The sequence below is a fragment of the Cynocephalus volans genome, chromosome 11 (genome assembly GCF_027409185.1).
Source record: "Cynocephalus volans isolate mCynVol1 chromosome 11, mCynVol1.pri, whole genome shotgun sequence".
Taxonomy (NCBI): domain Eukaryota; kingdom Metazoa; phylum Chordata; class Mammalia; order Dermoptera; family Cynocephalidae; genus Cynocephalus; species Cynocephalus volans.
Genome location: NC_084470.1, coordinates 61004463 through 61032381, shown reverse-complemented (window position 1 = coordinate 61032381; position 27919 = coordinate 61004463). Strand labels below are relative to the sequence as shown.

Here is a 27919-nt window from a genome sequence, read left to right as displayed (position 1 = left end):
AGAAAATATGTACGAAACACTAAGAAAGGACTGTACTGAGAATATATGAAGAACTCAATAAGAAGATGTGGAGGAGTATAGGTATGTTAAGACTGAGAAAGACCAGGGTACTTACATAGGGCAAAAGCCCTTATGTAGATAAGAGATTTGAGGCAGAACAGGAGGGCTTTTGCCCTGTGTAAATCCCTGGTCTTTCTCAATCTTAATATTCCTACACTCCTCCACAAGCAGAAGAAACACTCAATCCAAAAAGAAAAAAAGAATTGAAGAGATCCTTCACCAAAGAATGCACAGGGATGGCAAATAAGCAAAAAACCCCCACATCATTCGTTAGTAGAGAAATGAAAATTGACAACAGTGAGATACAATTACAAACCTACTAAAACGGCTCAAATTAAAGACTGAATATACCAAGCGTTGGTAAGAACGTACAGCAACTAAAACTCTCATAAATTGTTGGTGGGAATGCAAAATGGTATAGCCATTTTGTAAAACACCTTGACATTTTGTTATAAAATTAAACGAATACTTAGGAAATGACCTAGTAATTCTACTCCTAGGTATTTACTCAGGAGAAATGAAAACAAATGTCCACACGAAGACCTGTATGTGAATGTTTATAGCAGCTTTATTCATAACAGCCCCAAACTGTAAATAACTTAAATGTACATCAAGGGATAAATGGATAATCTATATAACAAAATACCATTTAAAAATTTCTTTTAAAAACCCACTGAGATGTATAATAATACACATGAATCTCAAAAACATTACATTAAGTAAAAGAAGTCAATCCAAAAGACCTTATGCTGTATGTCTCCACTAATATTACATTTTGGAAAAGGCAAAACTACAGGGACAGAAATCAGATCAGGGGTTGCCAGGGCTGATGAACGAGGGTAGGGATTGACTAAAAAGGTGCATGAGGGAACTTTCTGGGGTAATGAAATGTTCTATTTCTTGAAAGTGTTGGTGGTTTTACAACTATATATGTTTGTCAAAACTCACAAACTATGTATTAAAAAAGGTAAAATTGGTAAAGGAAAATCCTTGAAAAGGTAAGAAGTGATAGAATGCAGAAAAGAGAGGAGAAAGCAACAGATAGGTATAGATACGAATAAGTTTGTAGTTTTAGTAGTAGAAAGTTGAGGCCCATCAGAGAAATAGGAAAAAAGAATAGCAAAGTTAAAAAAAAAAGATATCCAAAAACGACTACAAAATTTCTCAAGATTAATTGAAAGAAAATGTAACAGGGAAAAGTATATAGTTGTGATATGGACAAGGAGAAAAATGCAAAAAAAGTAACAAGTCAATTCCCTCTCCAAAGTATATCTTCAGTCTTTATAAATCTCTCCATCTTCTTCACTGCCTCTTGTCTAGGCCACCACTAGATACTGGATGTCTCTACTTCACTTTTTGCCTGTCTAAAACTGATTCTTCAGAGAGATCAACCCTTTTCAAATGTGAATCAGATCATATCTTTTCTTCTCTTAACACCTTCTCATATGGCTAACTGATTTTTTTTTTTTTTTAAACAAGGATATCAAGACAATTCAATGGGGGAAAGAATAGTACTTCAACGAATGGTGCTATCCACATGCAGAAGAATAAAGCTGGATATCTATTTCACACCATATATAAAAATTAGCTAAAACGGATAATACTTAAATGTAACAGTCAAAACTATAAACCTTTTAGAAGAAAACACAGGCATAAATCTTCATGAACTTGGGTTATGCAGTGGCTTCTTAAGCAGGATACCAGAAGCACAAGCAACAAAAGAAAAAATAGATCAGTTGGACTTAATTCAAATTAAAAGCTTTTGTGCTTCAAAGCACATCATAAAGAAAATGAAAGACAACCTACAAGGAAAAAAGTATTTGCAGATCATGTATCTCATAAGGAACCTGTACCTAGAATATATAAAGAACTTTTAAAATCCAATAATAAAGACAACCCAATTCCAAAATGGTCAAAGGACTTGAATAGATGTTTCTCCAAAGAAAATATACAAATGGCCAATAAGCATATGAAAAGATTTTCAACATTATTAGCCATTAGGGAATTGCACATCAAACCCACAATGAGGGTACCACTTCACACCCACTAGAATGGCTTTATTTAAAAAGACAGATAATGACAAGTATTGACTAGGAGGTGGAAAAACTGAAACCATCATATTCTGCTGATGGAAATGTAAAATGGTATAGCCACTTTAGAAAACAATCCGTAAATTCTTCAAAAGGTTAAATATAATTATTATATGACCCAGCAAATCCTATCCTAGGTATATATCAAGAAGAAATGAAAACATACGGTCACACAAAAACTTGTATGTGAATGTTCATAGCAGCATTACTAATAAAAGCCAGAGGTGAAAACAGCCAAAATATACATAATGAATGCGTCGATAAATAAAATGTGATAGGTATATCCATATAATGAAATATTATATTATAAAAAGGAATGAAGTACTGACATATGCTATAAAGCAGATATCCCTTAAAAAACATTATGCTAAGTGATAAAAGCCAGTCACAAAAGACCAAGTATTGTATGATTCAATTTTTATGAAATGTCCACAAGAGGCAAATCTACAGAGATAGAAAATAGATTAGTAAATGCCTGGGGCTGGTGGTTTGGAGAAAATTGTATGACTGCTAAATGATATGGAATTTCTTTTAGGGGTGATGAAACTGTTCTAAGATAAAAGGGTACAAGAGACAAATTCCTGGATGAACAGAGTTGCTGGCTCTATGAGAACTCAGGATCTTTTCTCTTTCTCCTCAACAATGAAAAGAGGCCCCTAACTAGTCCTCATAGCGCCCACCTGTGCTTCACATTTCCTAGAGCCTTTCATGATTTTGGATTCACCTGGCCTTCTTGACAATTTGTGAAACTCAAAATAACTGGTTTTTGGTTTTTTTTTTCATTTCAGAAGGCTTTAAGGATACATCTAATTATTTCCTGTTTTGCTAGCTTCTCCAATGGGTATGATAAATAAATGCTGCTTTCCATTAACATTCGAGTTATCTGAAGACAAATGTTGTTGGGAAAATATAGAAAAAATGGTCAGGGCCTGTCAGATGTACAGAATCTTGCCAAGCATCTGGTGTAAATATGCGCGTGCACACCCAGGTGTTCCTTGTTATTGTCTAATGTGATTGCACATGTGCAGTTCCACCCAGCCCGCCATCTTCTGTATGGAAATTGCAGACAGTGGGGCGATTCCAACGCTGCTCCTCACATCCTGGGATTGGATTCTGTGTCCCTGAAGGTGTTTTGGGTTATGGACTTAAGTATAAAGGACTAACGGCTCTGACGTGCAGTGCTTCTTGAGGATGCTCTGGGAAGCCATATTAGGTCAACTGTTCCTGGTTCTGAATAAAGCCTATTATTTCTTCACCCACGACTCCAAGGACCTTTTCCTATTACCTAGCTCGTAGACCTGTGTGTGAAGGGTTTGTGACCCAGTCTGGAAAACGGGTTTGAGGGGTCTGTGAGACCTAGTCCTAGCTTTACAAATATCTATTCAATGTTCCCTTGATTTGACAACAGCTATGGTCAAATATTGTTGGGAAATACTGCATTACATAGGGTAGACAGGTTTCTACACTTTAGGACTTCTCAGAGGCTTAAAATGTTGGTATATATTTTAAGCACCAAAGGAACAGGTGACGCACAACCCCACAATCCACTTTTGTGCAAGGCAATGGAGTCTGCAGAAGCACAGTTTGATAAGTGTTGATTGAATCTATTTGCCACCTAAAACTACAGCAATTACTCATATTACCCAAAGATGTAAAAGTTGTAAGACGAACTGTGGTCAAAAAAGTCCAATTTATTAATGAGATTTCATAAACACCCACATCTCTACATGAGAGCAACAGGTCATTCTTTCTCTTAACTAATACGGGTGAGAAACTTGTCTAATTTACTACATGATCTCTTTCAAGAGAAAAAGAGATGGTTAACACTCTTACTTTTCAGTAAGCAATGTTACAAGAGAACTATTCATTTATTTGTCTTTATAATAATAAATTACAGACATCCAGTATACGAAGTCACATTAATTTCATATTATTGAGCAAGTTCTTACAAATAAATTCCATAATTTGAATCTGTAACAGGTCTAATGGCATCTTAATTTTAAGATCACTTGCTTTTATGAGAGTTATAATTGCTGGGTGGCACTGCACTTCACACACTTCTTCATTGATGGTGATTCATGCATCTCTTCAGCAAATGCTCCGTGACTGCCAATGAGGTACCAGCCTATGCCAGGCACTGAGGCAGAGGCAGAGTCTCTTATTCTCAGGGAGGTATTTCCTGAAGACTGTATTTTGGAAATAAAAGCAGTCTCCTCAAATAAATTCAGAGGAATTCTCCAAACTCTTTCAATTTAATCTTTATGCTTCTCATCTGGTCTTCCAAGGAGATGGATGCCAACTGTTTAGCATCTCTTTTATGATACCTGTCTGGTGCTTGAAAACAGGCAAGTAGCCCCAAGGCTATCGTACATTGTACAACTCAACAGATTAGGAAATCCTTAACATTCCCCCACAGATTAATTTCCCAATTTGATCACTTGGCTTTATTTCTCAAGTTCTTCAAGTTTTCCCTCTTCATTTTAAAGTACAGAGAACAGAAATACACAAAGAGGTTTTATAAAGGCAAACCAGGGTCCAGTGCTATGGTTTCCAAATTTATTTTTAGTACCAGCTCTCCCCTGCTTTTCAACAAAAACTTACACTGTTCACCAACATATGAAAAATTAAAAAGCAGAGTTACTTTGGTTGAACCATAGGTGGGGGTTCCTGGGCAGCGGGGGTAGGGGAGGTGGGGAAATAGGAATCTTCCCTACTTAGGTTTCTACCCTAACCACTACTTGTCCCTCAGACACTTCAGGGCTCCAAGAAACATTTTTGTCACTATTGGTACAATTGAAGCATTCTTTCTAGCCTTCCTCCCTACCTTTTATCCTTTCAACAAATACTCATGAACTCCTACCATTTTCAGAAACTGGGCTAGATGCTGAGGATATAGAAATAAAACAATTTCTGTCCTCAAGGTTCTTAGTCTAGTGGGACAGAAACACATATAAACCAAAAATTACAACACAATGTGAAAATGCTACATTTGCATAGAAAGAGGTAGACAAACTACTGGGATAAGAGTAGGCTACCTGAAAGAGGAATTGAAACAGGTTCTTGAAAGATTGCTAGGCTTTTGCCATTTGGTAAGGGGTAATTAGAGATGAAGAAAATAGGGATTCTAGGAGGAGACAGTGCCAAGTGCAGACTTCCTGAAGCATGAGGTAGCCTGTCACGTGCAGAAGCTCAGAGCATGAGTTAAGAGGGCACTGGAGAACTGGGGAGTGGTCAGAGATGTCATACAAAACAGTGTAGACTTACATATGAGAATTCTCCAAACTTGGTTATAATCAGGAGTGCCTGGCAGCTCATATAAAATACATATTCCTGGGCCCCACCCCCGATCTTATGGATCAGAATGTCTAGAGGAGAGAACTGGAGAGAGTCCAGGAATCTGTATTTTTAAAATGCACCTCAATTGGTGTTAGGAATACCATATTTGGAAAATCCCATTGTGAGCCTCAGAAAGAGCTTGAAAGTTCAACCCTGAGAAGCAGCATGATCTCATAAGTGTTTAGAATGATCACTTAGGCTGCAGTGCGGAAGTCGGGTTGGTAATACAGAAAATACTCCAAAGACAACTGCAGTAGACCAAGCAAGCTATGATGCCGTTTTGGGATTAAAGAGAGGTGAATGGATGTGAGATACATTTAGAAGACAGAGCTGACCGTATTTAGCAGTTGACTGGATGTGGTATTGTCAACCAGAGAAGATGTAAAGGGGGAAGATGTAAAGGGGGAAGATGTAAAGTTCAGGTGTGCATGTTGAATTTGAGGTCTGTATGGGACACGCAGGTGAACAGAAAACACGCAGCTAAAATCCCAAGTCTGAAGCTCAGAGAAAAGATGTGAGCGGGAGATACAGTTTTGGTACTCATCAGCTTGCTATAGCAGCAGCAGCAGCAGCAGCAGCAACCACTTAATGAGTGCCTTTTGTGTACCAGGCATTGTTTTAAGTATTTTTTTTTTCTTGCCTAATTGCATTTAATCTTCACACAGTTATTTCACCTCTGAAGAAACTATTAATCAGTGAGGGACAGTTCCTGGCTCAAGATGAGAACATAGAGAATGGGGAAGTTGGAATTCAAATCTGGATCTGTTTGACTTCAAAGTCCACCTTTATCCGGTATTTCACCTTATAAAAAGAGCACTGAGAAAAAAAAGTGACAGGGGGTCGGGGGGGGGAAGGTGAGTTTCATGGGAAAATGTACCTAGGAACTGTTGCAAACCAAATATTGACCCAGACAGGCACAGTGAGTGTCTGCGTGGCACATGAAGGAAGCCTAGCTGGTGCCACATGAAGGAAGCCTAGCTGGCCCCAATACCCCTATTACCCACATGGGGCACCTCAGTTCTTTCAACTAGGAAGTCTGTGCCAAGCTTCCACTGCAGCTCTTCTGGCAGCACCTAGTCTGTTTGAAATGCATGGCATTCCCACCAAGACTGAGATGCAGGCAACGGTCGGAGGCCTGATTTGGAACAAGCAGAGACTCTTGTAAGACAAAAACATCCTGGAAAAGAGATTCCTTCCATTTTGTCTAAAGCAAAAGAGATACACAAGTAAATCTGTTGTCACATATTCTCAAATAAATTATAATAGCATTTTTATAACTAAACATCCCCTATTGGGTCTTTGGAAATTATGTACTTCTCATGAAAATTAACTAAATGGTAGCTTGATGATCAATTACGTGGTGAGCTACAAACAGTTGTTTTTACTCTAACAATTTCTGCTCTCACCCCAGAATCAGGCTCCTAATTCTAACATCAAAAAGCACATAGATAAGTAAAGGCAAGTGAAGTGAGAGTGAGGTTCTGCTGATGGGACAGCACAATGCTATGTCAGTTCATCTTTGCTACCTCCAACATTCAAGTCATAACATTTCTGAGGATGGTGTGTGTCCATGTGACGAAGCTGGGAGATTGGGGAACTGACCCTGCCTTTCATGTGTTTTGCTTATCACACCTATTGGGACCAAATAAGTGTACACTTTTATGCTTCTCAACTGAAAGCTAAGCAGCCTGAAGTATTTATAGAAAAGTAATCATGTTAGGCCTTCATGCCAAAAAGGCAATGTCAGAACAGGAGCTACTTCTCTTTATTCAGGAGTAGCTCTTTTACCCGGTGTAGGCAAATATATACTTCCCAGATGGGCCCTTTGCAACTTCCCAAGAGTAACCCAGACCTGTAGCAGTTCTGAATGAAATGCCAAAGAAAAAAACAGATAAATAAATGAAGAAAGGTTGGAAAAAAAATTTAGCTAAGAGCTCTTTCATCAAGTGTACAGAATGCTACTCTATCAATCTATATGACTGTACTTATCACTGATAATATAATGTTTTCCTGTTTATTTATTACAAGTTAAGCATCCTTAATCCAAAAATCTGAAATCCAAAATGCTCCAAAATATAAACTTTTTCAGCACTGACATGACACACAAAGTAAATACTCACTGGAGAATTTTGGATTAGGGATTCTCAACTGGCATGTACTCTGCAAACATTCCAAGATCTAAAAAAAATTTTAAAATTTGAAATCTGAATCACTTCTGGACCCAAGCATGTCAGATAAGGGATACTCAAAGTATATCACGTTTTCCAATTTATTTTGCAAACTGAAAAATTTTAAACAAATGCTAAAGTGTGCTTGCTCTCTAAAGCCTCATGTAAAAATACTATTTTGGCAATAATAATATTGAGAAAATATTGTCTTTTATGAAAGGTCATGCCCTACATAATTCAATCATGGCATCTCCTAATGGATATTCTAGTAACTGGAAAAACATAACCTGCAAAATTCACTTGTTAGAGTGGAACAAGGTGGCTGACTAGAAGACCCCACAACTTGTCTCTTCCTCAAGTGACAGACAAAAGAATAAAAAATTACATTTGGATGGAAACAACTAAAGGAGAGTGCTGGAGAACATCAAAGGACTAACAGATGCTAGTGAGCACAGAAACTCAGGATAGCCACCTAAAGAATGGAAGAAAACACCTGGCCTCCACCACCCCAATCCCCAGGCAGGAACAGCTTGGAACCAGGAGAAACTTCTCCCTGTGGGGAAAAGGTAAGGGAGAGGATCCCAGCAGACTTCATCAATACCTTGGACACCTACAGTCCTCACCACTTGGGACCCCAGTAGTCCTCACAGGTACTAAGCCCAGTTGAGAGAGCTCCCTTGTGTCCACACAGTTGTGCTCCCCCAGAGGACCCAACATCTCGCCCTGCCCTCGGCTACTGCACTATGCCATCTTGGAACAAGAACTGCTGCCGGAAGGTGTCTTACCCCAGGGGTGAGTGACACCATTTCATCTCAGAGGCTAAACCACCACTGAAACAACTACCCCAAGCCAAGCTGAGAGCAGCTGTTACGCCCTGCCCTGAGGGGCTGAAAGGTGTTGGAGCCACTCCACCCAACCCTCCCAGAGGCTGTGCACTCCCTCTGGGGGAATCTGTCCCACCCCCTGGAGCTGAACTAAAGCAGTGCATTGCCCCCTGGGGAATTAATTTCTTGGCTGAGAAACTGCTTCGCTGAGCTGAGCATCTGTACATCCCAAGGCAGAGATGATGTAGTATTCCATACCCCACAGAAACAGAGTTGTGGCTGAGCTCATCCTGCCTTACTGGCCGAACAACTCTAGTACCCTGCTTCCCTGGAGCTGGACTATTCCTCTGAAAACTAAGCTGCTGAAACACCCCTTTCCCTGGGGAGTGGAGTCAGTGCTGTACTGTTCCCTGCCCAACAAGGCCTGATAGAATTTGGATATGTTGTTGTATTGATCCATTTGTGTTGCTACAACAGAAATATCTGAGACTGGGTAATTTATAAGGAAAAGAGGTTTATTTGGCCTATGATTCTGAGATAGCTGCATCTGGCATGGGCCTCAGGCTGCTTCTACTCATGGCAGAAAGCAGCAGGCAGCTGGCAGCGAGTACAAGCAGATCACATGGTGAGAGGAAGCAAGAGAGAGAGAGAGGAGGTGCCAGAGTCCTATAAACAACCAGCTCTCGTGGGAACTAATAGAGCGAGATCTCACTCAGGACCCCCACCCCCAGGGAGAGCATTAATCCATTCATGAGGGATCTGCCCCCATGCCTCAATCAGTTTCCAACACTGCCACACTGGGGATCAAATTTCCACATGAGTTTTGGAGGGGACAACACATCCAAACTCCACCATTCTGCCCCTGGCCCCCCAAAACTCATGTTCCTCTCACATACAAAATACAGTTATTCCATCCCAACAGTCCCAAAAGTCTTAGCTTGTTCCAGCAACTTAAAAGTCCAAAGTCCGAAATCTCATCTGAGACCAAAAGCAAAAGTCCTTCCAGCTGTGAACCTGTAAAAATCAAAAACAAATTTATCTACTGCCAAGATACAATGGTGGAACAGACATTGGGTATACATTCCCATTCCAAAAGGGAGGAATAGGCCAGGAGAAAGGAGAAACAGGCCGCAAAGAAGTCCAAAACCCAGCAGGGAAGACATGAAGTCTTAAAGCTCCAAAATAATCTTCTTTGACTCCAAGTCCTGCACCCTGGGCACAATGTGGCATCTGAGCCCCCCAAATCTCGGGCAACCTCGCTTCCACAGCTCTGCTGGGTGCAGCCCAGTGGGCTGCGCTGGTGCCTATGGCTTTTCCAGGCTAGTGTTGCATGTTATCAGTGGCCCTGCAGTTCTAGGGTCCTGGCAGCAGCCCTGCTGCCTTGGCTGTACTAGACATTTCCCTGTTGAGGGCTCTCTGTGGGAGCTCCAGCCCCACTTTCCTGCTCAGCATTGCTCTACTAGATGACCTCTGTGGTGGCTCTGCCCCTGAAGCAGGTCTCTGCTTGGGTCCCCAGGTTTTTCCATACATCCTCTGAAATCTGGGTGGAGGCTGCCATGCCTCCACTGCTCTCACATCCTGCCAGCCTGAAGACTTAACACAATGTGGACACTAATGGGGTTTCAGGTTTCTACTCTCTAGAGCTGCTGCACGAACTACACTTGTGGCTGCTCCAGCCAGAGCAGCTGGGACACAGGGAGCAGCTTCCTGAAGGCAGCTGCGCCCCAGGTCTGTCCTCCAGGACAACTCAGTCCTTCTAGGCCTTGGGGCCTGTGATGGGTGGGGCACACTTCCAGACTTCTCAAATGCCCTTAGGGCTTCTTTTCTGCCACTGTCCTGGCTATTAGCATCTGGCTGCCTCACCACTAAGCTAATGTCTTTAGCAAACAGTTTATCTGCTTCACCCTTGCATTTTTCTCTTGCTCTCTGCTTCTCTACCACATGGCCAGTCTGCAAATTTTCCAAATCTTTACACTCTGCTTTGCTTCCCTTTTAAATTATGGCTTTATGTCATGCCTTTGCTGCCATAACTCAGAGTAGGCTGTTAAAAGTAACCATGCAGCTTCCTTAATGCTTTGCTGCTTTGAAATTTCTTCTCCCAAGCATTCCAGTTCACAACTCTTAAGTCCTACCTTCCACAAAGTCCAAGGGCATGGACATAATGCAGCCAAGTTCCTTGCTATGGTGTAGCAAGGGTGATCTTTTGTCCAATTCCCAATAAGCTCTTCATTTCTATTTGAGACCCTATCATCAGCATGGCCTTTACTGTACACATTTCTATCAGCATTCTGGTCACAACCATTTAACCAATCTCTAAAACGTTCCAATCATTCTCTCATCTTTTTGTCTTCTTCTAAGTCCTCCAATCTCCTCCCACCTTTGCCTAATACCCAGTTCTAAAGCTGCATCCACATTTTCAGGTACCGGTATAGCAACACCCCACTCCTCAATACCAATTTTCTGTGTTAGTCTATTTGTGTTGCTATAACAGAAATACCTGAGAATGGGTATTTTATAAGGAAAAGAGGTTTATTTGGCCTACAATTCTGGGACAGGTGCATCTGGCAGAGGCCTCAGGCTGCTTCTACTCATGGCAGAAAGCAGCAGGCAGCTGGGAGCAGGTACAAACAGATCACATGGCGAGAGGAAACAAGAGAGGAGGTGCCAGGGTCCTATAAACAACCAGCTCTCGTGGGAACTAACAGAGTGAGATCTCACTCAGGACCCCTACCCCCAGGGAGAGCATTAATCCATTCATGAGGGATATGCCCCCATGCCTCAATTGGTTTCCAACGCTGCCAAACTGGGGATCAAATTTCCACATCAGTTTTGGAGGGGACAACACATCCAAACTCCATCAGTTGTTCCCCCTCAAAGCTCATGTTGAAATCTGATCCCTAATGTGGCAGTGTTGGGGGCTCTTGGGTCATGGGGGGAAGATCCCTCATAAATAGATTAATGCCCTTCCTGGGGCAGGGGTAGTGAGTGAGTTCTTACTCTATTGGTTCCTGCAAGAACTGGTTGTTTAAAGGACACTGGCACCTCCCCTCCCCTCTCTCTCTCTCTCTCGCTTCTTCTCACCATGTAGTCTGCTTGCACCTGCTGGCTGCCCTGCCATTTTCCACCATGAGTAGAAGCTGCCTGAAGCAGGTGCCAGATGCCGCTGTCCAAGAATTGTGAGCCAAATGAACCTCTTTTGTTTATAAATTACCCAGCTTCAGGTATTCTGTTTTAAGCAACAGAAATGGACTAATGCAAGGCCTAAATGACAGCTACACCCTGCTATTCTGGGTCCTTGCTGCCACTGCACCTGGCCTCATTAAGACTGAGATATTGCTGAGTCTCACCATTCTAAGGGCTAGAGTGACCACTACATGATATCTCGCCCCCTGGGAACCAAGGGACAACTGAGCCCCATTGGCTCTGGTTCCTGAATTGTAGCCATAATCTGTTGCCCGTGCCCAAACCTCCAGTGCACTCCTTCTCCCCCAGAGTTGAAAGAGTGCACTGCTCCCCAGGGTCAAAGTCACAGCTACAACTCAGCCCACTGATCCTGAGGTGCCAAAGGAGGCCTCAGAATCACAGATCCTGGTGCTATGGGCAATCTACATCCAAACCTGCCACAGAGAGTGAACCTACACCCTGAGACCCAGGTGCCACAAGAGGTTCTTCAGACACTGAGCCCAGGATCCCAGGTGCTCCATGCACCTGCACCTGGAACTCAGCACCACTACGGCTGCTATAAGTCAGGTCAGACCTGACACCAAGAGGAATCCCCTCAGTAAAGTGTCCCCATTGTGGGGAAAATGAGAATAGAAGGATTCAAAAAGCCCTTACCATCAAAGACCTTAAAAACCTATGCCACTGCCACTGCTGCCACCATTGCCACAAAGCTCTACAGCCTAGGTCACTGAGGTACCAACAGTTATCAGTGACACTGGTCACAAATGAAAAAGCTACCCAGAGACTAAACCACTACATTTATGTGGAAACAGAGTCACTACACATTTCTCAACCAGTACACTAAGACCTAACTGCAGGTGAAAGACTCTGTCTATAAAAGCCCTCTGTAAAGTTTCAAAGAGGTGATTGTTCTGCCAGATGCTTAAGCATCAATGCAGGAACACAAGAAAAAGAAAAATCAAGGAAATATGACACCAACAAAGGAACATGATAATGCAATAGTGCACACCCCTCAAGAAAGAGGAAATCAACAAACTGCTGGAAAAATAATTGAAAATAATGATCTTAAGAAAATTCAATGAGATATGAGGAAATACAGATAGAAAATTCAACAAAACCAGGAAAACAATGAATGATATGAAGAAGAAACTTAATAAAGAGATAGACATCATGAAAAGAACCAAACATAAATCTTGCAGCTGAAGAATTCAATCAACGAAATTAAAAAATACAATAGAAAGCTCATAGCAGACTACAAGCAAGCAGAAGAATCTCTAAACTGCAAGATAGGTCATTTGAAATAACCCAGTAAGAGAAAAACAAGATTTCAGAAAACCTACAGTAATTTTACCATTAAACAAACACATATTCAAATTATGGGCGTTTGTGAAGGAGAAGAGAAGGAAAAAGGCATCAAAAACCTATTTATTGAAATAATGGCTGAAAATGTCCTGAATCTTTGGAGAGATATGGATATACAGATCCAGGAAACTCAAAGGTACTCAAATAAATTCAACCAAAAAGATATTTTCCAAGACACATAATAGTCAAAATGCCAAAAGTCAAAGAAAAGAAAAAAATTCTAAAAACAGCAATAGAAAAGCATCAGGTCATATATAAGGGAATCCCTATTACAGGAACAATATAATTCTCAGCAGAATCCTTAAAGGCCAGGAGACAATGGGATGATATATTCAAAGTGCTGAAAGATAAAATTGCCAGCCAAGAATACTGTACCCAGCAAAGCTATCCATCAGGAATAAAGGAAAATTAAGTCTTTCACAGACAAGCAAAAACTGAGGGAATTCATCACAACTCTACCAGCTTTACAAGAAATACTCAAGAGTCTTACATCTGGAAGTGAAAGGATGATAACTACCATCAAGAAAACATGCAAAAGGATAAAACTCACTGGTAAAACAGGTACACAAATGGCAAAGAGAAAGGAGTTAAGCCTTATCACTACATAAAACTATCAAACTGGGATAATAAACAACAAGAAAGGAAGAAGGGAACAAAACACATGCAAAATGATCAGAAAACTATCAACAAAATGACAGGAGTAAGTCCTCACCTATCAATAATAACCCTTGAATATTAATGGACTAAATTCCCAAACAAAACTTAGAGACTGGCTGAATGAATTTAAAAAATAAAAATAAAAAGACCCAACTATATACTGCTTTCAAGAAACTCACTATGCCTGTAAAGACACACATAGACTAAAAGTGGAAGGATAGAAAAACATAATCCACTCAAACTCCAAAAGAGAGCAAGAGTAGCAATACTTATATCAGATAAAACAGAATTTAAGTCAAAAACTGTAAAGAGACAAAGAAGGTCATTATATAATGTTAAAGAGGCCATTTAAGCAAGAGAATATAACCATTGTTAATTGTTATATACCAACACTGGAGTACCCACATACATAAAGCAAACAATATTAGATCTAAAGGGAGAGACAGACTCCAACACAATAATAGTTGGGGATTTCAACACTCGACTCTCAGCACTGGACAGATCATCTAGATAGAAAATCAACACAGAAACAATGGAATTAAACAATTAATTAAACCACAAACCAAATGGACCTTACAGACATTTACAGAACATTTCATCCAACAGCTGTGGAACACACATTCTTCTCATCAGCATATGGAACATTCTCCAGGACTGACCATGTTTATCCCATAAAACAAGTCTTAACAAATTTTAAAAAACTGAAATCATATCAAATATCTTCCCTGACCACAATGGAATAAAATTAGAAATCAATAGTAGGAGAAACTTTCAACAGTGTACAAATACATGGAGATTAAACAACATGCTCCTGAACAACCAATGAGTCAAAAAAATTAAGGCATAAAGTTAAAAATTTCTTGAAACAAATGAAAACTAAAACATGGTATACAGCCAAAGCAGTACTAAGAAGGATACTTATTAGCAACAAATGCCTACATGAAAAAAGTAGAAGAAATTCAGATAAACATTCTAACAATGTATCTCAAGGACCTATAAAGGCAAGAACAAACCAAAGACAAAATTAATAGAAAGAAATAGCAAAGATCAGAGCAAAAATAAATAAAACTGAGCCCCCCAATACAAAAGATCAACAAAACAAAGTGTTGGCTTTTTGTGAAAAGATAAACAAAACTGACAAACCACTAGATAAACTAAACAAGAAAAAGAGAAAGACTCAATAAATAAAATTGGAAATGAACAGGGAGACATTACAACTGATATCACAGAAACTTAAAGGATTGTTAGAAATTATTATGTACAACTGTACACCAACAAATTGAAAAACCTAGAGAAAATGTATAAATTCATGGACACATACAATCTACCAAGACTGAATCAAGCAGAAACAGAAAATCTGAACAAATTGTGAGTAACAAGATTGAATCAGTAATAAAAAGTCTCCCATTAAACAAAAGCCTAGGACTAGATGGCTACACTACTGAATTCTATCAAACATTTAAGAAAGAATTAATATCAAGTCTTTTCAAACTCTTCAAAAAATTGAATAAGTGGAAATTCTTTCAAACTCATTCTGGGAGGCCAGCATTATCCTGATACCAAAAGCAGACAAGGACACAACAAAAAAAGAAAACTACAGGCCAATTTCCTAATCAACACAGATGTAAAAATACTCAACAAAATACTAGCAACCCAAATCCAGCAGTGTATTAAAAAGATCACTCACTATGATCAAGTGTAAATTAACCCAGTGACGCAAGGTCTGTTCAACATATGCAAATCAATAAATGTGATATTTCACATCAACAAAACAAAGGATAAAAACCACATGATCATCTCAATTGACACAGAAAAAGTATTTGATAAAATTCAATATCCCTTCATGATAAAAATCCTCAACAAGTTAGGCACAGAAGAAACATAACTCAGCACAATAAAGGCCATATGTGACAAACCCACAGCTAATATACTAAATGGGGAAACACTAAGAGCTTTTCTTCTAAGAACTGGAACAAGACAAGGATGCCCATTCTCTCCACCCTTATTCAACATAGTACTAGAAGTTCTAGCCAGAGCAGCTAGGCAAGAGAAAATGATAAAGAGCATCTAAACTGGAAAGAAGGTAGTCAAACTGTCCCTGTTTGCAGACAACATGATCTTATATATATGAAACCATAAAAGCTCCACCAAAAATCTCTTACAACTGACAAACGAATTCAGTAAAGTTGTGGACACAAAATCAAAATGCAAAAATCAATAGGGTCTCTATATATCAATAACAAGCAAGATGAAAAAAAATCAACAAAGCAACCTCATTTATAAAAGCTACAAAAAATAAAATGCCTAGGAATTAATTTAAACAAGGAGGTGAAAGAAAGATCTCTATGAGGAAAACTATAAAACACTGATGAAATAAATTGAAGAGAATACAAAGAAATGGAAAGATATCCATGTTCATGGATTGGAAGAATTAATATTGTCAAAATGATCATACTACCAAAAGCAAACTACAAACTCAATGCAATCCCTACCAAAATATAAATGACCTTCTTCAGAAATAGAAAAAAGAATGCTAAAATTTGTATGAAACTACAAAAGACCCCAAATTGCCAAAGAAATACTGACCAAAAAGAACAAAGCAGGAGGCATCATACCACCTAACTTCAAAATATACAAAGCTATATTAACCAAAATAGCATGGTACTGGCATAAAAGCAGACACACAGACCAATGAATAGAACAGAATAGGGAACCCAGAAATAAGGCCATGTATTTACAGCCATGTATTTATAAACAAATATCTATTGAATAAAGCCATGTATTTTGACAAAGGTGTAAAGATACACTGGGGAAAGGAAGTCTCTTTAATAAATCGTGCTAGGTAAATTGGATATCCATCTGCAAAAGAATGAAACTAGACCCCTATTTCTCACCATACACAAAAACCAACTCAAAATGGATTTTAAAGACTTAAATGTAAGATCCAATACCATGAAATTTGTATAGGAAAATGCTTTAGGACATTGCGCTGGACAATACTTTATAAAGAAGACCTCAAAAGCACAGGCAACAAAAGCAAAAATAGACAAATGGGATTATATCAGACTAAAAAGCTTCTGTACAGCAAAGGAAACAATCAACAGAATATAGAGATAACTGGTAGAATGGGAGAAAATACTTGCAAACTACGCATCCAACAAGGGAGGAATATCCAGAATATACAAAGAATTCAAACAACTCAACAGCAAAAACAAACAAACAAATAACCCAGTTAAAAAATGGGCAAATGACCTGAACAGACCATTTGCAGAGTAAGACATACAAATGACCAATAGGTACATGAAAAAAATGCCCAACATCGCTAATCATCAGGAAAATGCAAATCAAAATCAGTGAGGTTTCATCTCACCACAGTGAAGAGAGAGGGGGTGGTCAGTGGATACAAAATTGCAGAGAGACAGGAAGAATAAGATCTAGTGTTTTACAGCCATGTATAAAGACTACAGTCACCAGCAAATCACTGTACAATTTCAAGGAGCTAATTGAGAGAATTCTGAATGTTCCCAACACAAAGAGGTTTGAAGAGATAGATGTGCTAAATACCTTGATGTGATCATTGCACATTCTACAAATGTACCCAAATATCAAACTGTACTCCATAAATATATGCAATTATCATAGGTCAATTAAGAAAAAATAAACAAAAAAATATCAGAGACAGAAGTAGTTTTAGGTTACCAGAAACTGGGGAGAAGGAATAATGAGAAGTTATTGCTTAATGGGTATAGAGTTTATATTTTGGATGACACAAAAGTTTTGGAAATAGATAAAGGTGGTGAATACACAGCATTGTGAACGTAGTTAATTTCCCACAATGGTATGTTTTAAAATGCTTAAAATGGCAATTCTTATGTTACATATATACTTTACCATTAAAAAAAAAATTTGTGGCTGGCCAGTTAGCTCAGTTGGTTAGAGCACAGCCTTATAATACCAAGGTCATGGGTTCTGATCCCTGTACAGGCCAGCCACTATAAATAAATAAACAAAAATAAAAACATACCATCAAACAAAAACTAATAGTACCCAGTACTGATAAGAGTGTGGAACATACCTTAAATTTTCATACAATGTTTGTGGGAATGTAAATTTGAAAGATTCTTTGGAGATACATTAAGTAATACAAAGAGTCTTAAAAAAAAAAAAAAACCACTAGATTTATTGTTCTTCACTTGAAGTCTTATTTTATCTGTAAGTATAGCTACTCCGGTTCTTTTTTGGTTTCCATTTGTGTGGAATACCATTTTCCAACCTTTCACTTTCAGTCTGTGTGTGTCTCTATGGGTAAAGTAAGTTTCCTGGTGAGTGCATGGAGCAAGAGCTGGCAAAAGTGGCTGCTGTGCCCTTCATATGAAGTTGCTTGGTGGAGGCAGGGGAGAAGAGGGCCTTGGTGGCCCTCAGGCCAGCAAGACCATTAACAGGATTCCCATGGACCCACATAGGAGTGAGGAGCCACAACTAAAAAAGGAACCACTCAGAGGCTGGTGAGTCATAGCAAGCAACTAGTGCTTGGACCGTCCCATGGGAAGTGCTTGGAGTACAGGCGGTGGGGGAGATGGGCCACTGGGGGACCGTTGGGGCACAGCATGGACAGCTGATCTGCACTCCAATCAGTGCAGGACCACTCAGTGGAGACTGGTCAGGAATATAGAACTGCAGGGGGAGTAGGTTGCTGAAAAGACTCAGGTCAAGACCCGAGTTTCTACACAACCCAGGTGTTCTGGACCTCACAAGACCTGGAAGTACCAACAAGGTCAACCATTAAACATGAGCTGCACAAAAAGCCTTTCCCAGGGTATCAGCAGCAAAGTAGCAATTTAGCTCAACCAAAAGCCTCAGTGCTGGTCCCCACAGGAAGTTCCCTCATTTTAGAAGTAAAAAAGGACAACAATTTAGTTCCACTGCAGAATGTAAGTGGTGGGAACAGCAAATAATCCAACACAGAACTGAAAGTAAAAACAAAATACCCACAGACCAGAGACAAAGACTGATATTAACTAGTAAAGGCCTCACTTCACCAAAGAACACCTATAAAACCTAGGATGACCAGAAGCCCCCTGAGCCCCCAAGCCAGGAAGGGGGGAAGGCTGGGGGCCTCAGCCATGCCCCCTGACACCCACAACCAGCCCAGCGATGACCACCGAGCCACCGCAGGAAATGCCCTAGGTTCCTGAGCTGAGGTGGTGGGGGTCCAAGGGCCTTGGATACACCCCTGCAACACCCACACCCCGCCCAGTAACAACCACCAAGCCACCAGAGGAAGTGTCCTGGGCTCCCGAGCCGGGACAGTGGGGGGCCTAGGGCTTCAGCTACACCCCCGTCATCTGCATTCAGCCCAGCAATGACCAAGCCACCACTGGAAGCCCCCTGATCTCCCCTGCAGGAATGATGGGGGGGCCATGGGCCTCAACCATGCCCCCCCTCCTTCCTCCTTAACCCACCCTATTTCCTTCCCCCTTCTCTTCTCCCCCTCCCATTCAACTGCTCCACAACAACATCTAGAATGTAAAAACAGATGGTGCTGGGGACCAACCCCTCCTCCCGCAACCGGGCAAGGAGCACGTAAAAACACCAATTCCATTTGGGTGGCCCACCAAAGCCACCACAATAGCCATGGCTATCACAAAAGTGGCTAGATGCCGCAACCACTGTGCAGATGGCCCCCCAGCCACTCGAGTGCATTAACACAAGGAGAGTCATCAGTGGAGACGAGACCAAAGAAAAGAAGAGGATGTCTCTCTCCACAAAGCCCATTGCAGACTGACAGAAGCATCTACTCTATAATAAGAGTGGGGGACCAGAACATATCTCTCTCAGCACTAGACAGATCATCTAGGCAACAAATGAACAGAGTAACCATTACTCTTTCAGAAGGAGAGAGGAGGGGCCGGCCCATGGCTCACTCAAGAGAGTGAGGTGCTGATAACACCAAGGCCATGGGTTCGGATCATATATAGGGATGGCTGGTTAGCTCACTGGCTGAGCCTGGTGCTGACAACACCAAGCCAAGGGTTAAGATCCCATTACTGGTCATCTTTTAAAGAAAAAATAGGAAAGAGAGAGAGAGAGAGAAAGAAAGAAGGAGAGAAGAAATCTAGGATTATCAGAGGTAGGAGAGAGAGGCGGATGGGAAGAGATTGGATAAGGGGCATAAAGAATAAGTGTGATTTGTAATAATATATATGCTAATAATATTGATTTGATCAACATACATCAATATTGAACCCCAGAATATGTATAATCAATTATAATTCAATAAAAATAAATAAAATAATAAAATTCTGCCTATTAGTTCACTCTAAAACTAAAGAAAGTGGATATTTTCAACAAAGGACCTTACAGTTTTCTTATTTAAATGGGAAGGTTGTACAGTCCTAATATCTAGGAATTTTTAAATGACCTAAACACTTCCAGCAACTCTACAAAAAAAAGTTGTTTTTTACATTTCTTCTTTTAAAATGCTTTATAATTTCCTGAGGTAAATTATAAACAGTTAATTATAAACAGTTAAGTGTAGGCAAAATAACTTTTGCATTAATCCCCCCCCCGCCCCTCTGCCCCAGATTACAAATGAGAGCAGTGGGGTGGTTCTGTTGTCTGTTCGGTAAGCCTGATAAAGCACATACAGAGCACATGCACTGTGTGAGGTGCTGAAATTATGGAGAGAGAAGACACAGTCCCTTATTCAAGGATGACCAAGTAATGTGCTCTGGTTTTCAAAATGCAACCCACAGACTTTCAGCAGTTCCACAGGGTACTGGGTGGGGGCAGGGGCATAGTGAGATTCCTGTTACCTCCTGCTCCCCTTCAACAATGGAATAGTTTCTTTTTATCTGTCTCATATTTTGGGCTTATAAAATTTAGCTTGAAGAAAGGACTCCTATACATGCACAAAATAAATAATAAAATTTACAAACCTCTGATCTAGTGGAAAAATAAGAGCAGCCCGAATCTACATCCATGCAGCCCTGGCCTGTAGTCCTTCCTGTACAGCACACCACTGTAGCAGCTGTAGCTGCCATCACACCACTACTACATTCTCTAACAGCTGTTCCAGGGACACATACCATTGATGACACAGGAAACTCACATGCCCTGACCATGGGTGTATCATTTTATACCTATGCCAAAGTAAAGCACAGCACTTTAATTTTTTTTGTCAAGATCAAAGACATTGTGGGGCACTCAAACTGCTTTTCTTTTGTACTATGTCATAACTTCCATTTTTAAGTTCCCCACATGAAACATGCAATTAGAAAAGTAAAAAAGCTGTTTTCAAATTTTAAGTAAAAAACACAAACAAAAAAACCAACCAAAAAAATCCCATAAAACACTCCCAATGCAAGTTTTTCCCAAGCAATATAAAAGTAACCCAAGATTTATTTTCTCTGTGCTCCACTTAGAAGATAACCAGAGAGAAATATTTGTACTCCCTAAAATTTCATGTTGGCTACAAAGGTCATCTCACATCATCAGAGCCTTACTGGCCTCTAGAGGAAGGGAAGACTAGAGAGTCTCCTTGACTCCTCCCTACCCTTCAAAGGAGAAAGCACTGCTGTAGTTGTTCATGCTTAAGGGCCCCACTGCTCTACCAACATACATAGTCTACTGCATGTTAGCCTCTTTTGCTGTCTCTCCTCCAGTCCAAGGCAAAGAAGAATGACAAAGGCAGGTCAGCCTTTCTGCCCAAGAAGATGCTCTCCGCTTCACAGGGCTGGAATGGCACTGAGGGTTGGGGCTGCCCTCAGAGGGGACACCATCGGCCTCTTTCCCTGTGAACCCTTTCTCTCACATGCTGCAAACCAGGGCCCAGGACTTCCTGCTCTGGGGGCTAGGCATCTCTGCTGCATTTGCTTTGTTCTATGTTTCTCCTATGACTTCTCTCCAGCATTAAATAGAAGCATCCTTTTCTCTCCCTGATGTGGTGACGGCCGAGACTTGACTTTGAGCTTCCATGTGAAAATAGGCATAGAAAATAAAAGAAGCCACACATAGTATGGTTTAGATAACTTCAGGGTACACTGGGAATTGGGGCCAAACTTCCAGCTAATAAGACGAAGTTACTTTATCTTGTTTTGCCTCCTCCGTGTATCTACCTTCTCTGAAGGCCAAAAATGCCTATGGCTCATACCATCCTTTAATATAAGTCACTTACCAGAACTTCCAGTGACGCTTACCTAATCTGCTTGCCTTCTCTCATGTCATATAAGGAAAAGAAGACATCGGTATCTTCCCCAATGGTATTGTAGGTAAAACTCTTCAGGCTGAGGAAGAAGTGATGTGGTACTGGCATCCGACAGGTTTCCCCATGACGTGGGCGCATTGTATCTACCTAATGAGGAAGGCAAAAACCAGTGATTTCTATTTTGGTTATTTATTATACTGATCGTTTAAAAATGAAAACTAAATTACTAACTCTCCTCACACCACTGAAGGGGATTATTTAAGAGAGAATCTGAGAACGTTTTCTTTTCTTTTTTTTTTTTTTAAAAAGATGATCAGTAAGGGGATCTTAACCCTTGACTTGGTGTTGTCAGCACCATGCTCACCCAGTGAGCTAACCGGCCATCCCTATATGGGATCCGAACCCGTGGCCTTGGCGTTATCAGCACCGCACTCTCCCGAGTGAGCCACAGGCCGGCCCTGAGAATGTTTTCTTTGTCAGCAGGGGATGCTGCGTTGAGAGACTTGAGTTGAGGTGGGCAAGCAAGCAGCCAGGAGAAGTAAACAGTGAAGGAGATATGGGAACAGTAATGCCAACTTACAAGTGAACTCAAAATCTCCACCAGGTCACAAACTTCTAAATTCTCCAAGGAAGCATTAACCAACTGAGCTAACCAGCCAGCCCCCTAAATAACACTTTTGTTTTCTCCCTGAATCATTTTAGTCTCGATCTACTTTCTTTCAATTGTGCTCGTGTAAATTTGCACAGAGGAGTGGAGACTGGCCAAATTTGCTTGGAGGTCAAGGCTCCTTAGATGAAAGGCACCACATAACAAGGAAATCAATGGAGTCTGTCATGTCCTGGTGCATTCATGTTATGATCTCTTAAAAGACAGAGTTGAGGGAAAAGACTGGAAAACCTGGGTAAGCTGCTTACCTGGGATGTGCTTTGCTGTACACTCTGCCGGCTAGATAAATGCTGTGGAAGGAAATAAAGAAAAAAATCACTCTACAAGGAAAGAAACTAACTTTTATTAAGCACCTTCTATATGCTAGGTAGTCTGCTATGCCTTTTAGATTCATGATCTCGTTTAATTTTTTTTTTTTTTTTTTGAGAGCTTTACTGTTCCCTCTAAGGGGTTAATGCCAGGCAATGAATGGTCCCCATGCCCCCACCCCTGGGGGACAGACTGACAGAACAGTACAGAGCAAGGCATGGTCCCTCTAATCCGGGATGAATTTCTAACCCCCGAAGCCTGTACAATCAAGCTAAAATTAGCAGTCCCGGCCCTTGGGAAAACAGCCACCTGGGCCAGGCCCAGGACTCCAAGCCTCCATAGCTCTGGGGGGACCAGGTCTGGGAGTCATCACTCTTTTAATTCTGATAATCTTGTTAGACGAGCATTATTCATATTTGATGGAGGCTACTAAGGCTTAGAGTAAGGAAGCAGTTTGCTGAAGGTCACACAACAAGAAAAGAGCAAAGTCTGAATTCAAAACCAAGCTTCACCATCTCTGAGTACCAGCCAAGTCACAGGTGGGTGCTTGCTATTTGATTCTTGCTTTGCACTGTCCTCTTCATAAACTGTATCACTTCCTGAGTCGCCTAATCCATCTTCTTCAGGCTTTACATAATGGAGCCTTTAAACAAAAAAGGGCTCCTTCCTAAACATTTCTCTATGCTGTTCCTTTGCTGTTGGCTAAAGTTAGAAGAAGCAGATTCCAATCAAAGCTATGCCACTCATAGGCTGTGAAACTTCAGACAAATTGCTTAATTTCTCCAAGAGACATTTTCCTTGACTATAAAATTGAGATAAGAGCCTATCTTATCTTCCTCACAAGCTTATTATGAAGCTCAAATTACATAATGAGAATCAGCATGATACAGTAGTTGGGAATCTAGGTGCAGAAGTCAGGATACCTAGTTTTGAATCTCGGCTTACACTTACCAGCTGTGTATTTCTTCATCTGTAAAATGAGGATAAAATTCTGTGCCTAACTCAATGCTGTGGTTTGAATGCCCTTCCAAGCTCATGTGAGAACTTAACCCCCAATGTGGTGGTGGAAGGCGGGGTCTTTAAGAGGTGATTAGATCACAAGGACTGTGCCTTCATTAATGGATTGACCCATTCATGGATTAATGGGTTGATGGCTTAATGGATTGTCATGAGCATAGTTCTGATGGCTTTAAAAGGAGAACAAGTAAGAAGGTTAGTTCTCTTGCTCAGACCATTCTTGTCATGTGATATCCTGGTCATATGGGACCCGTAGAGTTCCTATGCAGAAGAAGGCCCTCACCAGATGTGTCCCCTGGCACATGGACTTCCCAGCCCCTGAAACCATATGAAATAAACCTCTTTTCATTATAAATTACCTAGTTTCAGGTATTCTGTTATAAGCAACAGGAATGGACTAATACAGAAAATCGGTACTGAGAAGTAGAGTGTTGCTTATAATGAATACCTGAGAATGTGGAAGCGGCTTTGGAACCGGATCATGGGTAAAAGTTAGAAGAATTAGAGAAGAAGGCTAGAGAAAGCCTAGATTTTGGTGAGGGCTTAGAAGACAAGAAGACCAGGGAAAGTTTAGAATGTCTTAGAGAACGGTTAAGTGGGGGTGACTAAAATGCTGACAGAAATATGGACAGTAAAGGCCATTCTGAGAATGTCTTATTTTATTTTATTATTATTATTTTTTAAGAAGGTCTTAGATGTAAATGAGAAGGAGCTTACTGGAAACTGGGGCAAAGATCACCCCTGTTATGAACTGGTAAAGAACTTGGCTGACTTGTGTCAATGATGGAGGGCTTTATGGAATGTGGAACTTAAAAGTTATGAACTAGGGTATCAGGCGGAAGGAAGAAAAGCATTCAGGCAGCTGTGTGGCTACTTATAACATGCTATGCTGAGTTATGGCAGCCAAAGCATGACATAAAGCTGGAATTTATAATTAAAAGAATGCATAGGGTAAAAAATTGGACAACTCTCAGCCTGGCCATGTAAAGAATGAAAACATATCTTTGGGAAAGAAAATCAAGGGTGTAGCCCAGTGACCCTCTGCTAAGGAGATCAGTACAGAAAGAAGGGATCATACGAAAGAGAATGGAAGAAATACCATGAAGGCATTTTAGAGACCTTCAAGGCTGTCCCTCCCATTACAGGCCCAGAGGCCTAGGGAGACAGAATGGTTTAAGGGAATAGGCCCAAGGCACTCTCTACAGGCTCACTGCCCAGGGCCACCCCCAGACACTGTTCCCCACACCCGCACCTGGCTGCTCCTGCCATAGCTAAATTGGCCCAGGTGCAGCTGGACCCACTGCTTTGAAAGATGCAAGCTAGAAACCTTAGCAGTGTCCATGTCATGTTAAGTCTGTAAGCTACCAGAACGCCAATTTCAAAGGATGTATGGAAAAGCCTATGGGCCCAGAAAGAAATTTGTCACAGGAGTGGAGTCAATATAGAGAGTCTTCACTAGAGCAATGCAGAGTGGAAATGTGGGGTCAGAGCTAAAGCAGAGAAACCCCACCAGGGCCTGGATAGTGGAGCCGTAAAAGTGGAACCACCAGAGAGACCCCAGAAGTGTAGAGCTAACATCATGCAATGCCAGCCTGGGAGGGCTGAAGCATGGCTGAGCCCAGGAAAGCCATAGGAGTGGGCTGCCCAAGGACTTGGAAGCTCAACTCCCTCACCAGTGTGCAGAGGATGCAGGACATGGAGTCAAGAGAGCTTATTTTCCAGCTTTAAGGTTTAATGCCTGCCCTGCTGAGTTTCAGATATGCTTAGGACTTGTTATGCCTTTCTTCTGGCCTATTCCTCCTCCTTTTGTGAATAGGAAAATGCACCCTATGCTTGTCCCGCCATTGTATCTTGGAAGTAGATAACTTGTGTTAATTTCAGATGAAACTTTGGACTTTCTGAGTTGGGGCTGGGACAAGTTAAAATTTTGGAGCTATGAGGATATAATGAATATATCTGTTTGTGAGAAGGACATGAGCTTTGGGGAGTCTGGGGCAGAATGCTGTGGTATGAATCCCCCTCACCCCACCCAAGCTCATGTTGGAATTTAACCTCCAATATGGTGGTAGAAAGTGCAGCCTTTAAGAGGTAATTGGATCATGAGGACTGTGCCCTTGTGAAGGGACTGATCCAGTCATGGAGTAATGGGTTGATGGATTAATGGGTTTATGGGCATGGCTCTGATGGCTTTAAAAGGAGAGCAAGTGAGCAGTTTAGTCTCTTGCTCAGGCCATTCTCGCCATGTGATATCCTGGTCACAAGGGATCCTGTAGAGAGTTCCCACCCAGAAGAAGGCCCTCACCAGATGTGTCCCCTGGACTGTGGACCCAGCTTCTGAAGCTGTAAGAAATAAATTTCATTCCTTTATAAGTTACCCAGTTTCAGGTATTCTGTTATAATCAATAGAAACGGACTAATATATTCAACCCCATAGGGTTTTGAGCAGATAATTCAGCATAGTACCTATCATAGTGTAATTGGCTGTTAATTGTTATCTATAATTGTCATTCTTATTCTTATTATAATTGGTATTCTTCTTTATAAATAGTCATTATAGAAAAGTTATTCACATTTACAGTCAAACCCTGGCTAGGAACAAGGGTGAATTCACAAGTGTTTGGTGCCTGGTGCTGATAAACTCAACAGTGAGAGTTTCCATCTTGGTTTCCTTTTGTACCTTAGAGGTGTGGTACAGCACTCATCTGGTGAAGTGCTCTACATCACATGGGTAAGAAGAATGGTTGTTGCAGTAGAATGGTTTCATTTCTTTTCCAAATACATACATATATTTAACCCTAAATAAAACTGAAGTAAAATTAAATATTAATTTAAGTGTGTCCCTTTAGCTGTATTTGCTAATTATTAAATATTCATGTGTGTTATTAGCAATATTAGCTAATTATTATTGAGTATTAATGTTAATTCATGGGACTGTATGTTCCCACGATACATATTAAATATAACAAAATCAAATCTCCACCAGCTAGGTAAATCATCACATAGAATGTAAATGCACAAAAGAAAATTCATATATAAAATAAAGTTTTTTTTAAAAACTTTTAAAAAATCAGGCTTCCAAAAAAAAAAAAGCAGGTTTTCTATTGTTTACTGACCATATCTCATTAGAAGGTTACTGGCCTAAATGAATTCTATTGTCTTCTTTTGCATTCAGGGGCTGCACTAAATCATTCTTCTCAAATAGATTTACTAACTAACTCTTAAAAATGACTACCAACCTTACTATTCATAAATTTTCAGTAAGAACCAGATACAGGAGGAGTTCACAAAATACCTAATTTCAGTATAAAATATCCCTGTTACTATACCCTCCACCCACAACCAGGCACACCGCCAGCGCCACAGGACCTGCCAGGCTCCTGAGGAATGGAGCCGGGGACTGGACCCCCTCCCACAACTAGGCACACTGCCATCACCACCAACAACTAGGTAAGGAGCATGCCAAAAACATCACCTCCATGTAGGTGGCCATCACAGCCACCACAATAATCATGGCTGCCACAAAAGCGGCTAGACACCACAACTACCATGCAGATGGTCCACAGCCACTGGAGTGCACCAACACAAGGAGAGTCACCAAAGAGACCAAAGAAAAGATGAGGTCTCTCTCCACAAAGCTCATTCCAGAGTGACAGAAGAAGCATCTGCTCTATGATATATTGGGGGATCTTAACCACCTCTCAGCATTGGACAGATCATCTAGGCAACAAATCAACCAAGTAACCATTACTCTTTCAGAAGGAGAGAAGAAATCTAGGGTAATTACAGGGGGGAGGGGGAGAAATTGGACAAGGGGCATAATGAATAAGTATGATTTGTAACAATATATATGTTAGTAATATTGATTTGATCAACATATGTCAATGTTGACCCCCCAAAATATGTATAATCAAGTATGATTCAATAAAAATTTTTTTAAAAATCCCTGTTGACAATAACTAGTGTCATTTTAGACTTCAGAAGCATCAAATTTTGGGAGAACTTTTCCATCCAGTCTGAAAGCAAACCACATGAGCACCTAG

The 27919-nt window shown here is 40.7% G+C and overlaps 1 protein-coding gene across 1 annotated transcript in view; it reads right to left on the bottom strand.

Annotated features, from left to right (window-relative positions):
* Positions 1-27919, bottom strand: part of DOCK3 (dedicator of cytokinesis 3) — a 390304-nt gene that overhangs the window by 154234 nt on the left and 208151 nt on the right. Inside the window, exons 8-9 of the mRNA XM_063113398.1 lie at positions 22802-22843; positions 21879-22033 (exon numbers count right to left, since the gene is read on the bottom strand). Of these exons, the coding sequence (XP_062969468.1) occupies positions 21879-22033; positions 22802-22843 (197 nt within the window). The remainder of the gene's footprint in view (positions 1-21878; positions 22034-22801; positions 22844-27919) is intronic.